Source organism: Paroedura picta, chromosome 1 (genome assembly GCF_049243985.1).
Source record: "Paroedura picta isolate Pp20150507F chromosome 1, Ppicta_v3.0, whole genome shotgun sequence".
Taxonomy (NCBI): Eukaryota; Metazoa; Chordata; class Lepidosauria; order Squamata; family Gekkonidae; genus Paroedura; species Paroedura picta.
In genome coordinates, this window is record NC_135369.1 from 79,702,352 (window position 1) to 79,716,419 (window position 14,068).

At 43.0% G+C, this 14,068-nt stretch overlaps 1 protein-coding gene across 1 annotated transcript in view; it reads right to left on the reverse strand.

The window, feature by feature from the left end:
- The window catches only part of LOC143840978 (cation channel sperm-associated auxiliary subunit epsilon-like), a 156,619-nt gene that overhangs the window by 53,997 nt on the left and 88,554 nt on the right, over positions 1-14,068 (reverse strand). Inside the window, exons 11-12 of the mRNA XM_077344486.1 lie at positions 10,059-10,530; positions 851-1,290 (exon numbers count right to left, since the gene is read on the reverse strand). Coding sequence (XP_077200601.1) covers positions 851-1,290; positions 10,059-10,530 — 912 coding nt within the window. The remainder of the gene's footprint in view (positions 1-850; positions 1,291-10,058; positions 10,531-14,068) is intronic.

Below are 14,068 nucleotides of genomic sequence, written 5' to 3' on the forward strand. Positions count from 1 at the left end.
ATAATCATTGCTAAATACTTGGGAGTTCTTTGTCATGATATAGCAATATGAAAAAATTGAGTCCTTTTTATACCTATCATTGGAAAAAAAACTAGATTCATTACTATCATTACAGAGGTTTACCAACCAGTGTGAAACCAAATCATCTACTGAACTAGCCAAAAAGCCAATTGCATGCAGAGTGAGAGAGGGAGAGGGAGAGTGGGCCGCGGCCACTGAGGTTGGGCGGGCGATGGGAACAACGATGTGGTGCCAGCAGCCAGCAAGTCTCTGGCCCAGAGGCCGGCCGAGCAAGTAGCTGGCAGGCAGGCTGCTGGTAAGTGGCAGGAGCGCCAGCAGTTGGTCTTAGGCTCACTGGATGCGGCGCCCAGGCTGTCACCCAGCCAATGTGCAGTGGCACCGGCTCCGAGGTGGTGGCGCCCTTCGAGGTGCGCAGTAGCAGCCACCAGCAGCCAGACCGCCCCATGGCGACCAGGCCCAGCATGGCAGAAGGGTGCGAGTCGCAGAAGTGCCCTCCTCACCACCTAGGAACCATCTGGCGGCGAGGCTGGGCGAGTGGTTTGTGCATGCTGAGTAGGGGCGGTCCCTCTTGGCACACTAGAGCAGCTGAAGTCCAGGCCAAACCATGGGTTCCAGTCCCGGACAGCGCCGCCCAGATATCTCTTTCCAAATATTACAGGACCTATGGTAAGAATTTTAAACTAAAATGATATTTATGCCATACAGAAGGTTACAGACTAAATTAACATAGAAAGGAAGAAAATGATGTATATTTGAACAGCAATATAACTTCATATTGGGTTCAATATGGACAGATACTAAAATGTTATTGTATGCAAAAACCACATACCTTGTTCTTAGTACAAATTCCACGGGCTATTTCATAATTGACATATGTTTTTTGTTTCAGCAAATTTGGTTTGTGGATTGTAATCTCTGAAAATAATCCCAGGTTTTCCAGAAAGACTATTTGAGTCCAAAAGGTCACATGCTCTTTCATGTCCACATAATAAACATTTAATTTCATATTGTGTTGAAATGATATATATGGACAGACTTCTTGTGATATTTGTGTAGCGCTAAATACTTCAGTTTTCAGGGGATATACCTGGCGATGTATGTTAGAGCCATTGACAGTCAGCAAATAAAAGCCACCAAGTGGATTCACATAAAAGATACAGTTTTTGTTTTCATTTTCCCAAGTATGGAGCTTTATAACATCCTTCATTTTAAATTTGAAGAAATACATGACATTATTTTTCATTTTTATTATAGTATTTCCACCATGGTCTGTAAAGACAAAAAACAACAACAGCTAAATATAAATGATCTGCTTTTAAGTTTCTAGCAGCCATCATATCCAATTACAAGATATAAAAGTCAAAGCAAAGTATTCCAATAAAAAAACAACACTATACTAACAATAAGAATACTATATTACAATCCTAAAATGGCAACTACCTCAAGTTTCAGGAAACTGGACAAGGCCATTCCCCAGTTAGGCTTGTAGTTGGCAGGTGGTTCCCACTTTAAACTGCTGCTGTTGGGAGGATTGAAGGATGGGTACACCCTGAGCGTCCCTGAGCCGTGGGCCTTGTGCAAGAAAATGGAAAGGAGGTATGGGCAGCAGTCATAGTCTGGCAACCAAATGGGAAATGGGGGAGGCGTGGACTTCTGGTTTTTGGTTGTGGGTACTGGTGTCCCCAGTGAAATGACATAACTTGTAGTGTGACCTGGAAGTGACATCATTTTATCATAGGTGACACACTAGCATGACTTCAGACTTTAATGTCATAATGCAAGTGAAACATTCTATTTTGCCCAGGTATTTTCTCTTCCCCCTCTTGGATGCACAGTTTAATGTGTAAAGGGGTTTGTGTGTGCCAGCAAAGTTTACAACAGTACTGTAAGGCAGTGGTCCCCAACCTTTTTATCACCGGGGACCACTCAACGCTTGACAATTTTACTGAGTCCCGGTGGGGGGGGGGTAGTTTACTCCTCTACTCTCAACCACTGCTCTCTGATCGCTATGGTAATGTTTAAACATCCCGTCAAAATAAGATACAGACATGCCACAACAATGAACATAAAGGAACATTTTATTTTCATGGAAATTTTAACTCATGACAATGACAAATCAATGGGAACCCTGAGCTTGTTTCTCTGCAACGAGATAGTCCCATCTGGGAGTGATGGGAGACAATGACACCTGAAGTGTGTTGTAAAGGGCTGGGGGGGATGAAGTAAAGGGCTGGGGGGGAGAAGGCATCCTTCGTGGCCCACCTCCAATTAGTCGAAGGACCACATGTGGTCCACGGCCCACAGGTTGGGGATCGCTACTGTAAGGAGTTTTGACTCTGCCAAGAAGCTAAACTCCTAGCAGAATTACTCAAGATAGAATGGTCAGAGCTAACACACCAGACTAAGATGCATCTACTCCTCTCATGAATCAATAGCCACATCATCAAACGAGAAAAGATGGTGGCACTTAACTATAACATATGTTTATTGAGTATGTTCTGTGCAGCACCATGTTAGAACTGTGCATGAGCAGGCCTGCCACAGAGCGATCTTCTAGCTTAACAGTCCACGAGGGGGGTGCCTAACTGTCTGTCAGAACTGTGGTAACCATTTCCCGCCAAATGGTCACATGGTCCAATGGACCAATGCCCCTTCCCTCAGTCCCAGTAGAGCTGCCATAAGCTACAGTTGTATGAAAGTATTCTTAAACCTTGCAGCAGGGAAGGTAGGAGGGAATGTGTGTCTGTACAGAAGACAGAAGAGTTTCACTGCCTGAAGGAGTCTCAAAGCGGCTTACAACTGCCTTCCCTTCCACTCCCCATTACAGCCTCAATGTGAGGTAGGGGGGCTGAGATAGCTTCTGACAGGACTGCTTAGTCAAAACAGCATTATTAGAGCTGTGACAAGCCCAAGGTCATCCAGCTGGCTGCATGTGAAGGAGTGGGGAATGCCACATTAGAAGCCACTGCTCATAACTCCTACACCATGTTGACACGATGAATGCCAATTACGGGTAAGTGCAACCTTGTTTTCAATCCTCTGTGCAGTCTCACATTGGAATTCTAGCAAGCTACTCATCAAGCTGGTAGGTAGAGCTTTCAAAATTTCATCATTGGAATATCAACTGAAATACTGTCTTTCCAACTGATGCTTCATAGAATCATAGAATAATAGAGTTGGAAGGGACCTCATGGGTTGTCTAGTCCAACCCCCTGCACTATGCAGTAAACTCACATCCCAATTGCTCATCTACTGTAACCTGCCACCCCTTTACCTTCACAGAATCAGACTCTCCGTCAGATGGCTATGAAGAACCAACCACCTCCCGAGGAAGCCTGTTCCACTGAGAAACCGCTCTAATTGTCAGGAACTTCTTCTGGATGTTTAGATGGAATTTCTTTTGAAATAATTTCATCCCATTCATTCACCATCTTTGTTGCCCTCCTCTGGACACGTTCCAGTTTCTCAACATACATTTTCAATTGGGGTGCCCAAAACTGAACACAGTACTCCAAGTTAGGCCAAACCAGAGCAGAGTAAAGCAGTACCATCACCTCCCGTGATCTGGACACAATACTCCGTTTGATACAGCCCAAAATCCCATTTGCCTTTTTAGCCACTGAGTTTTACTGCTGACTCATGTTCAATGTATGGTCTACTAAGACTCCTAGATCCTTTTCGCACATGCTACTGCCAAGACAAGTCTCCCCGATCTTATATTGGTGTATTTGGTTTTTTCTACCTAAATGCAGAACTTTACATTTGTCCCTATTGAACTTCATTTTATTCAGTTTAGCCAACTTCTTGAGCCTATCAAGATCATCCTGTATTCTGTTGCTGTCTTCAGTTGTGTTTGCTGCCCCTCCCAGTTTAGTATCACCTGCAAATTTAATAAGTATCCCCTCCAAATCATTTATAAATATGTTGAACAACACAGGCCCCAGGACAGATCCTTGGGGTACTCCACTTTTACTCTTTTCCAAGAAGATGCTGAACCATTAACAAGTATCCTCTGGGTACGATTTGTCAACCAGTTATTGATCCACCTGACAGAATTAGGATCCACACTGCATTTTACCAACGTGTGAACAAAAATATCATGTGGAACCTTATCAAAAGCTTTACTTAAATCCAGATAAACTATGTCCACGTCATTTCCCTGATCCAGCAAGGTAATCACTTTCTCAAAAAAAGAGATAAGGTTGGTCTGACATGACTTGTTCTTGCGAAACCCATGCTGAGTCTTAGAAATCACAACTCTCAGTTCCAGCTGCTCAAGGACCGAGTGTTTGATTATTTGTTCCAAAATTTTGCCAGCTACAGATGTCAAGTTGATGGGTCAATAATTACCCAGATCCTCCTTTTTCCCTTTCTTGAAGATGGGGACAACATTTGCCCGCCTCCAATCATCTGGAACCGCACCTGTTCTCCAAGAAGTTTCAAAAACAATGGACAGAGGTTCAGAGATGACATCTGCAAGTTCTTTTATTACCCTTGGATGCAGTTCATCTGGCCCAGAAGACTTTGTTTCATTTAAAGAAACAAAGGTATTTGTGGACTGTTCCAACAGTGATCCTAGGCCAGCATTCCTGTCCCCCATGTTGTGCTACGTTTTTGCCACATTGATCACTATTTCCCTCACAAGAGAAGACCGAGGAGAAATAGGAGTTAAGCAGTTCAGCCCTCTCTTCATCATCTGTTATAATTTCACTTTCTTGTCCTCGCAGTGGTCCTATGGCGTCTCTATTCTTTTTCTTGCTTGAAATATAACTAAAGAAGCCTTTTTTGTTATGTTTAGGAAGGATCACTCTTCAGCCCAATTTATTATTTTAGGAGATTTTAATGCTCGAATTGACATTAATAATAACGATATCTTTGCAAGGTTGGGTTTTTGTGAAGATGATGAGGACTTACTGCCCTCCCTTTGGCCTTTGAGGAATTCAAAGGACAGCATCATTAACGAGGCAGGGATCAAATTAACTGAATTATGTATAGAGTACAATTTTCTGGTATTAAATGGTCAAAACAAGTTAATTGATTTACATGGGATTGTCCCAAGTTCTTGGTTGAATTCAATCATTGTTCCCCTGTTTAAAAATGGTGACCATAATGACCCTAATAATTTTAGACCTATTAGTTTATTATCAATTATAGGTAAGATTTATGCAAAACATATTGAACGGCGCCTAACTGATTGGGCTCACTCTCAAAGAATTATAGGTCCTGAACAGATTGGTTTCTTGCAGGGTAACTCTACTATAGATCATTGTTTAATTCTCTCATGCCTGGCCGAGAAATATACGTCCCAAAATGGTAAGAGGCTATACACAGCTTTTATAGACCTTAAAAGTGCCTTTGATAAGATACATTGGGATATGCTCTGGAATAATGGGTATGGAACCGAGACTTGTGTTTCTCATCCAAAAACGTTATGTGTCCACCTCCTGTCAAGTCCGGTATTCTTCAAAGGGAGACTTAACCTCTAAGATCTCAACGACCATTGGAGTTAAGCAAGGCTGTATTCTGGGTCCCTTGCTGTTTAATTTATTCATTAATGATTTAGTGCAAAAACTGGAACCTATTAATGGTCATCTCCCAAAACTTGGTTCCCAGCATATTCCTTTGTTGTTGTATGCCGACGATACTACAATACTCTCATATACAAGGGTTGGCTTACAATGATACTTATCCACCTTTTAACAATATTGTCAAGATAATAAGTTAGTAATTAACTATGGTAAAACAAAAGTTTTGGTTTTCTCTAAGAACTGGCATGCAATGACTTGGTCTATTGGAGGCACTTCAATAGAACAAGTCAAAACATTTAAGTATCTAGGTGTTACCTTCCAATATAACCAGAACTGGCGCTCCCACTGCCAACGAGCTATCAATCTGGCCAAATCCTCATCTTCCTTGATAAAACAGTTCTTTTTTCTCTGCGAAAGGTAACCAATTTATTCCTGCAGCAATTAAAAATTTTTAATGCCAAAGTGATGTCCCAGCTCCTGTTTGGATGCCCCTTATGAGTTCCTGCTTTTAATAAATCTATTGAGGGTGTTCAATCTGCTTTCTATAGGCAAATTGCAGGGTTTCCCAATTGCATCTCCTATCATGCCATTTGCGCAGAATTTGGCCAAATTAGGGTAGAGACAAGGGCCTGGATAGCTACTTTTAAATTTGGGGTCAGAATATTTTAGAGTAGAAACTGGCAGCCTTTTAACTTGTCTAAAAAGTGACCCTCTTAAATTTCGATGGTTCCAGGCCATTGAACAAAAATTAGTCTCCATTGGCATAGATCTGAACTCCCTACTACCTCTGGAAGAAAAATGTATATTCCGGATTATTAAACGGAGAATACTAGACCATGAGCAGCAGGAACTCATACCTACCCAGCCTCGAGTCTGCTCACCAGCATTCTTTGGCATCACTATGCAGAGAAATATTATGTCTACATATTTGCATCTTCTTGATGTCCCACCCATGAGAAGAGCTTTTCTCCTGGCACGAATGAATGCTTTCCCCTCAAAGGTCTTAGAGAGAAGATTTCACCGTATCCCATACCATGTGAGACTGTCCGTGTGGTTCTGGCTGCCCTGACTCTGTCTCACACATTTTGTTAGACTGCCCCTTATATGAGCAGTGTCGGGACAACAGCTTTGTTGCTTTGCTGGGAAACAAGCCTTCTGTAACTAAATCTATGACCTTGCAATCTCTGCTCTCTGACAAAGACCCAGAGGTAACCATTTTAGTTGCCAGAGTTTTAACTAAGATGCTTTATAATATGCTGCCTACCTTGTATTTTATCTTTTATAGATTATTTAATCATTTTAAGATCTGTTTGGTTATGTAACCCCATGGCCTATTTTATCATTTTGTTGAAATTTTAAACCCTATTTTTATATGTCTTATACATATTTTATGCCAATAAAAGGTTACTGACTGACTGGCATCCCATACTGTAGGTAGTGAAATATCTGAAGAAATATTAATTTGCAGCCGTGCGCGGCTGCCGGGGGCTCCCTTGCCGGTGGCCTGATGCGTTGGAGGCACTTCGCTTCCTTGTCAGCAGGGCAGGAATCAGCCAGGCCAATCGTCTGTCCGGAGGAAGGGGCCAATCAGGCCCCTTATCACGGACAAAGCCCGCCCTAACTCCTCCCACCAAGCTCTTACCAAATTATTTAGTCCGCGGCACCCATGGCGCCGGGGGCATGTTAAGGATGTCAACAGGAAGGTCTTGAAATAGCTGAACTTCTTGACCGTCAAGTTGCAATGGGTCGGAGCGTTTTTTCTCCAGCAGAGCTCTCTTAACAAGTTTACTATCAAAGCTGACTAATATGTCCCTTGGTCGGTTCCTGCGTGGTGCTGCTTTGGAGTAGACTCTATAGGCCTTGCTGAAGCATATATCCTTATCCAGGAGATATTTTTCAAGAGTTTTTGCCACAAATCTTGTTTTCTGTAACTTTCGGGGAGGGGGGCTTTATCCTCACATTCCTGGCCCTAACTTTGGTTTCCAGAGCCTCTAACTTCTCTCCTGTTGTCATTTTTCCAATCCTGCAAATCTAACTCTACTCACTCAATTTTATTTTGTTTACCCAACTGTTTAGTATTGTCCTCAGTCACAGCTTTCAACATGTCAATCCTGTCTGAGAGCTCTTTCTTGCAATGTATGTATGTATGTATGTATGTATGTATGTATGTATGTATGTATGTATGTATGTATACATCTATATCCCGCCTCTCATGACTTTTGTCACCTCTAGGCGACTCACAATTAAAGCCATAAACAGTTCCCCATAAAACCCCCATAAAATCAATAACAATACATATAACAACCCACAAGATGGCGGAAGCAATTATTCCAACTCAATCTACAGAGTCCAGCCAAATGATTCAGTACTAAATGTTATTGTATTACAAGGGATGCTCAGTTAGGGTTGGACCCCAGATCGAACTCCAGTCAACCCCCCCTCCCCCAAGCCTCAACCAAATGCCTGGTGGAAGAGTTCCATCTCAGTCTTTCTTAACGTCCATGTCTGGGAAGCTAAACAACTGCAAATTGATCTTGAGAAAGGTCAACTGCTGCCCATTTTGGGAGCTCAGGTGGGAGCAATGCATGCAGACAATGTCACCCACATGAGAAAATGTCTGTTCACTCGTGGTGTTAGTCAGAGGGCACAAAAGGAAGATCCGGGCCATATAGGAGAGGGTTGGACAGACTGCCTCCTGCCTGGCTCAGTACCTCACAGGTCAGCTGCCCTTTGGCTCCCCAAGATAACCTAGGTGCAGAGCCTTTGCCCTTGTAATGATGACTACTGAGATGATCTCAGAAACTCTACCAGCAACTGCACCAAAGATTCACTCACAGCAGCATGTGATGGCATCTATATAACTTCAGACCTCACATCTGACCTCCTTCCCAATTTGTCATGGGTGCTGGGAATACAGACAAAGCTTAATTCTAGAACTGATGCTTTATGGCATGGATGTGTGTATGCACATTGCCTAACCCCTGAATTTCTCCATGCTTGGCACCAATGCTGGGCAGTGATGGTTACTGGTGACACATGGTGGCAACGCATAATAGCAGCACTTAGGAGTGGTGCTCAGTGGTGGCTGCTTGGTGGCGGACGCTTGGTGTCAGCCCATTGGGAGCAGTGTTGAACAGCACCAACTTGGCATCGGTGCTTGGTATCAGCTGTTCAGCAGCAGCTGCTCAGCAGCAGCAGTGCTTAACGGTGGCAAAGTTCTAAGATGATGCTCCTTTCATCATTTAGCACACTCGGGTTGCTGGTGTTGATTGAGGGAATCTGCTTACATCAGTGCACCTTGACATCATAGAGATGGTGCCTATTCACATAGAGGAGACAAACTGCCTCAGATGACAGCGGCAAACAGGCAACATCCAACTTTTCCTCCATCTCCTTCACTGGTGTGGCCCTAAGGGCAGACTTTTCTTCCAAGTAAGCTCCATTGGGACTGCACTGAGCTCACCAAGCTGACTACTGGCCATATAACAGCCACCTGAGCTATCTCTCTTTATGGATTCAAGGTGCAAAGCCCTTCCCCAGAATTTCCAGATGAGCCACTCTTCCTACATTTGATTTCTGGGATGATTTGGTGGCAAGATTATTATTGAGTTCCTCTGTCAGAACGAGAAGATAAACTCAGTGCTTTCCATCTGAAGCCATTTCCACCCCACATATGTATGTATTTATTTATTTAAGGAAGGTCGTTTTAAAACTTGCTAGCTCTTCACCATGGCAGGCCTGCAGAAACTCAGTCCCATGTGCGACTGCACGGAAGCCATGAAGATACACATAAGAATAGTAACAAAATTTATATGTCATGGATTTATACAAAGTCACTGTAATCATCATAGTCATTGGACTTGATAAGACTATTGGTCTGATCCACAGGGCTCTTCTGCTGTTCTTAATCTCTTAACATTTTCTGTCTTGTGGATTTTTAGCAAGAATTTGGAGGTTGAGAGGGGACATGATAGCCCTAAGTATTTGAAAGGTTGTCACTTGGAGGAGGGCAGGATGCTGTTTCTGTTGGCTGCAGAGGAGAGGACACGCAGTAATGGGTTTAAACTACAAGTACAACGATATAGGCTAGATATCAGGAAAAAATTTTTCACAGTCAGAGTAGTTCAGCAGTGGAATAGGCTGCCTAAGGAGGTGGTGAGCTCCCCCTCACTGGCAGTCTTCAAGCAAAGGTTGGATACACACTTTTCTTGGATGCTTTAGGATGCTTGGGGCTGATCCTGCGTTGAGCAGGGGGCTGAACTAGATGGCCTGTATGGCCCCTTCCAACTCTATGATTCTATGATTCTATGATTCACTCTACAATGGACCATGCTTATCTAAGGGTGCTGAATGTAAGGAAATATAACCTAACAACACTGCCTATTTGTGGCTATGGCTTTAACAGAATTCTCTGAAATACTTAACCAATTTGAACTATTTCCTAAATATCTATTACATTGGTATTCATTTTTAAATGTATATATGTTTATTAAAGTTGTATTAACTTACCAATAATAATCTGTTGAATAGTTGTTCCTTCTGATGCTGCTGATAACAGCCTGTCTGTGCCGAATACTTTAACATACCCATTAACTCGGTTTTCTTTGTAAGTATAATAGATCTTGTTCTTGTCCCACAGTAGCATGTAGGAGACTGCTGAATGTACAACTATAATATCTAGAGTTCTATTTGTAGGTGCAGGTAGGAAAAAATCTTTCAAGAACCACAGACCTTCTTCATCATATTCTGCCAGAAGAAAAATCTCAGAGGAGGTACACCCAGTGCAGGCTATCAAGAAGGAAATTTCAGAAACAATTGAATCATAGCAAGTATTGATGAAAGCGACATCAGCATTCGGTTTTAGTCCTAGAAGGTTCTTTAGGCTTATTCTATCCACTATTTGAAAAAACACGCGGCCATATCTTCCCAGAAAAATGGCATCTTCTGTCCATATGATAAATTCACTTAATATTTCTGAATTCTTTTCCCGTGGGGAGCAGGGAAGAGAAAAATAATACAATTCAACAAAATTGTTCAAAGATCTAACCAAATTTACCATTGTAGCATTAAAACATTCATATAGTTAAGAATAAAAGCAATTTGAAATACAGAATCTAAGGAGTTTATAAAGATCTTGCCAGTGGATAGCATAGAAGGGCAATTGAAACATGGTAATTGGAGGACACATATGGAATCTAATTTTCTCCTCATTTCTTTGACTTCATCTCCAGCTTCTCCCCTGTCTTTTCTGTATTATCTCATGCTCCCCCTATGGCTCCCTCTTCCCACAACTTTGAGGGCCGTTCCGCATTCATCCAAAATAGCACAATGGTTACTAATTGAAATCGCTACAGTTTTGCCGTTATGCACAACGTCGTTGACAATCTGCAACACTCCTGAAACCGATCTGCAAAAAGCGCTTCGTTGTAGCGTTTTCAGGGAAATCCCAAAAAGTGGATTCACCCTCCGGAAAGCGCTACACTCCTGCAACCAATCTGCAACACTAGCGGGAAAGTTCTGTGCGTTACCATTGTTGCGGTTTCTGCAAAGTCCCTCCCCCTGGCTCTCTCCTCTGATCTTCCGGCAAAGCGATCGCCATTTTTTTTTCTCAGAGCGAGCGGAGATCAACGCACCGGCAAGCCTTCGTTTACCCAGCGAGGCTTCCCCGGCTGCAGTCCCTCTGTTTAAAGTCACCAAGCACAAGCATCGCAGAGGCCCGTTTGCTGGTTTATTTTCACTTTATTTTTCACACTGTTTTTGGCCGAAAATCGCACCCATGAGGGGGGGGATTTTTTTTTCAGTCGGGGGGAGCGTGGCAACAATAAAACGATCAAACATCACCTGCTAGCTGGATGGGTCTCTCCGTTGCAATGAATCAACACATATTCGTTGCAACATGTGTGTGTGTGTTTTTTTTTAAAAAAAACCTTCCTTAAAGGGAAAGGGGCTGTTTGGGAGCATGATAACGGCCGCCCGTTGGCTGCTTGACGGCCAGGGGCGGGACACAGCTCAGCAATAGCGCTTCCTTTCTAGCGACTTTTGCCGAGACCGGAACCCTGTGGGAAACGATAGAAACGCAACTGGATTCCACTACAAAGGAAGGTATGCATAACGACGAATTCCATTATTTAAAATGGCGATTTTTCGTTCAGCAAACAATTTGCTACATGGATCCCAGTGCGGAATGGCCCTGATTTTCCACCCCTTCCTTCAGTTTGTGCTCCCTGTGTGTAAGGGTATTATACTCTTATGCCAGTTTCTAGCAGAACACAAGGAAAAGGCCTTAATTTTTACTGTGCACAGATCTTTCTTCATATGTGGGTGCTTTTTCTGTCTATCTTGTTGGGGGGATTTCACCACCAAACCACAGCTGGGAATTCAGAATCAGAAAGTGGTATGGAATTCATATTTTCTTATATGTCTGTCCACTCTGGAGTGGGATGGGTCAGGTCTGTCTGAAACAGAAAATGGGAATGAATGGGTAAGGGATACTAAAGCCACTGTCCCCAATTTACTTCATTTTTGTTCCCTGAGTTTTTTTTCCTCTCAGTTGAACAGATCTTGGAAGTGAACTAAAGCAGAAGTAAAAAGTATTGGACAGCAGAATGCAGTGAGCTATTTATTTATTTGATTTACATGCCACCCTCCCCGGAGGTTCAGAACGGTTTTGGAGAAGTACCCCATTTTCTGTTTAAAATAGACCATCCACATACATGTTACATAGAGCATATGTAAAAATTTACATGAATCTCCTATTGCCTATAGTTTGGTTTTCAATTGCTTGTAACATAGATCAAGCCAAGAAAGAATAAATTGATGTCTGTCTATACTTTCTGAATGCTGCATCCTGTGTTTTCATCTGAGATGTGTGTGGGGGGGTGCCTCAGTATGTGATATGAAGCACTGCTTAGACTTACACAATGCTGTCTTTGTGGAGTGGGAAGTTGGGTAAGGCAAGGGAGGAGGCAGTAGGCAGCTTTATGCCCCCTTTAGGCTCTGGAGGGGTGGGACCGACTGCAGGCAGGGCTGGTTGTAGTGAGGGGCTCAGATGCTATTTAAGCCTTTGCAGCTGGCAAGTCATCCTTATTTTTAATGTTGACTTAAGGGTTGGAGTTTCTAAGAACCTGGAGCTTCTTAGAATTGTGACTGCATGCTCTCTGACAAGATGCTGAATGGGCCACTTCCTTTTTGAAATCACAAGTTGCACATGTCTATTGCTGGTGAAGAGTTAAAGGGTTGCTTTTGTTGGTCAGTGGTGCTTGCAGAATCAGCTGTTTGGTGGCTTGGCTTGCCAGCCAGCCTATAAACAAAAGAGTCTGCAGTTTTTCACCCATGCTTTGTGGTTTACCTGCTAGTGTAGCTTTTCTTGCAATAGTACTGTGGCACCCAGAGTGTCTGCATCAGCAGGACCTGATGGTACTGAAGCACTTGTAGGGGGCACTGGGCTCTTTACTCCCCAGCAGCTGCAGATAGGATAATTAAGATAGGCTGGGTAGCATGGTAACCCCTTCTGTTTGCTTGCTTGGAGCAGGTGTTGAGTCCACTTTGGGCTTCTTGGTTCATCTGCCTTTCATAGTGGACAATAGCAATATGGTTGCTTGGGCAGCCTGCATTCTGTCCTGTTGTCCAAGTCTTTGGTGCCATGAATTGCTATAGGTTAGGCTCTGGCTCACCACGATACGTGGCTGCCAGGATTAAAAGTGCGGCATGCTTTTATAACTCATATTAATTTCAGGAGTTCATTGATCATTTGAGACTTAATTTCATCAGTAATAGTCATTGACTATACGTAAAATAGTAATTAAATATATAACATATTATAGAATTATTTCACATAATAGATACATGTATGTATTTGTTGTGTCTGGTGATTTGTGGTTAATTTCATTACTCAGGGAGTGAACACACATTCCTTCAGAACCACCGGGGCTCCCTCAGTGCTAGGCAGCGTTTAGGCCATGTGTTATCTACGGCCCCCTCTTCCCACTTCCTTTATTAGATGTTTTACTGGGGGGGGATGAGTAATACTGCCATGTTTGTTCAGGGTTTTTTGTTGTTGTATGGTTTCTTATGTCCTTGTATTTTTTTTTAATGTAGTTTCATGGGGTTTTAGCATGGACAACTTGCAGCCCGCCATGAGTCGGTTTGGGGAGTGGCAGGAAATTAATTTAAATAATAATAATATTTGGTCATGTCTTCTAAGAGGGCCTCTGCTACGAAAAGGGTTCAGCCAGATTTCAGTATGGCACAGTTGCAACTGGTATAGCACAAGCTGCTATAATGCCTTCACAAGGCAATGGGCATGTCTCTCGGGGCACCTCTTATAGCACCCGGGGTGTGTTGTGCCAGGCCAGACCCCCAGCAGGGTTAGGCAATGGGCCATCACTAGGACACCCTTGTCAGAATGTTCACCGCCTGCTGCTCCTCTCACTCCTCTACATAACATGGATATTTTGCAGGACATCTTGCAAATGTTAGTGCAGTTGTCAGAATAGATGAATCATCTGGGGACCATGCTT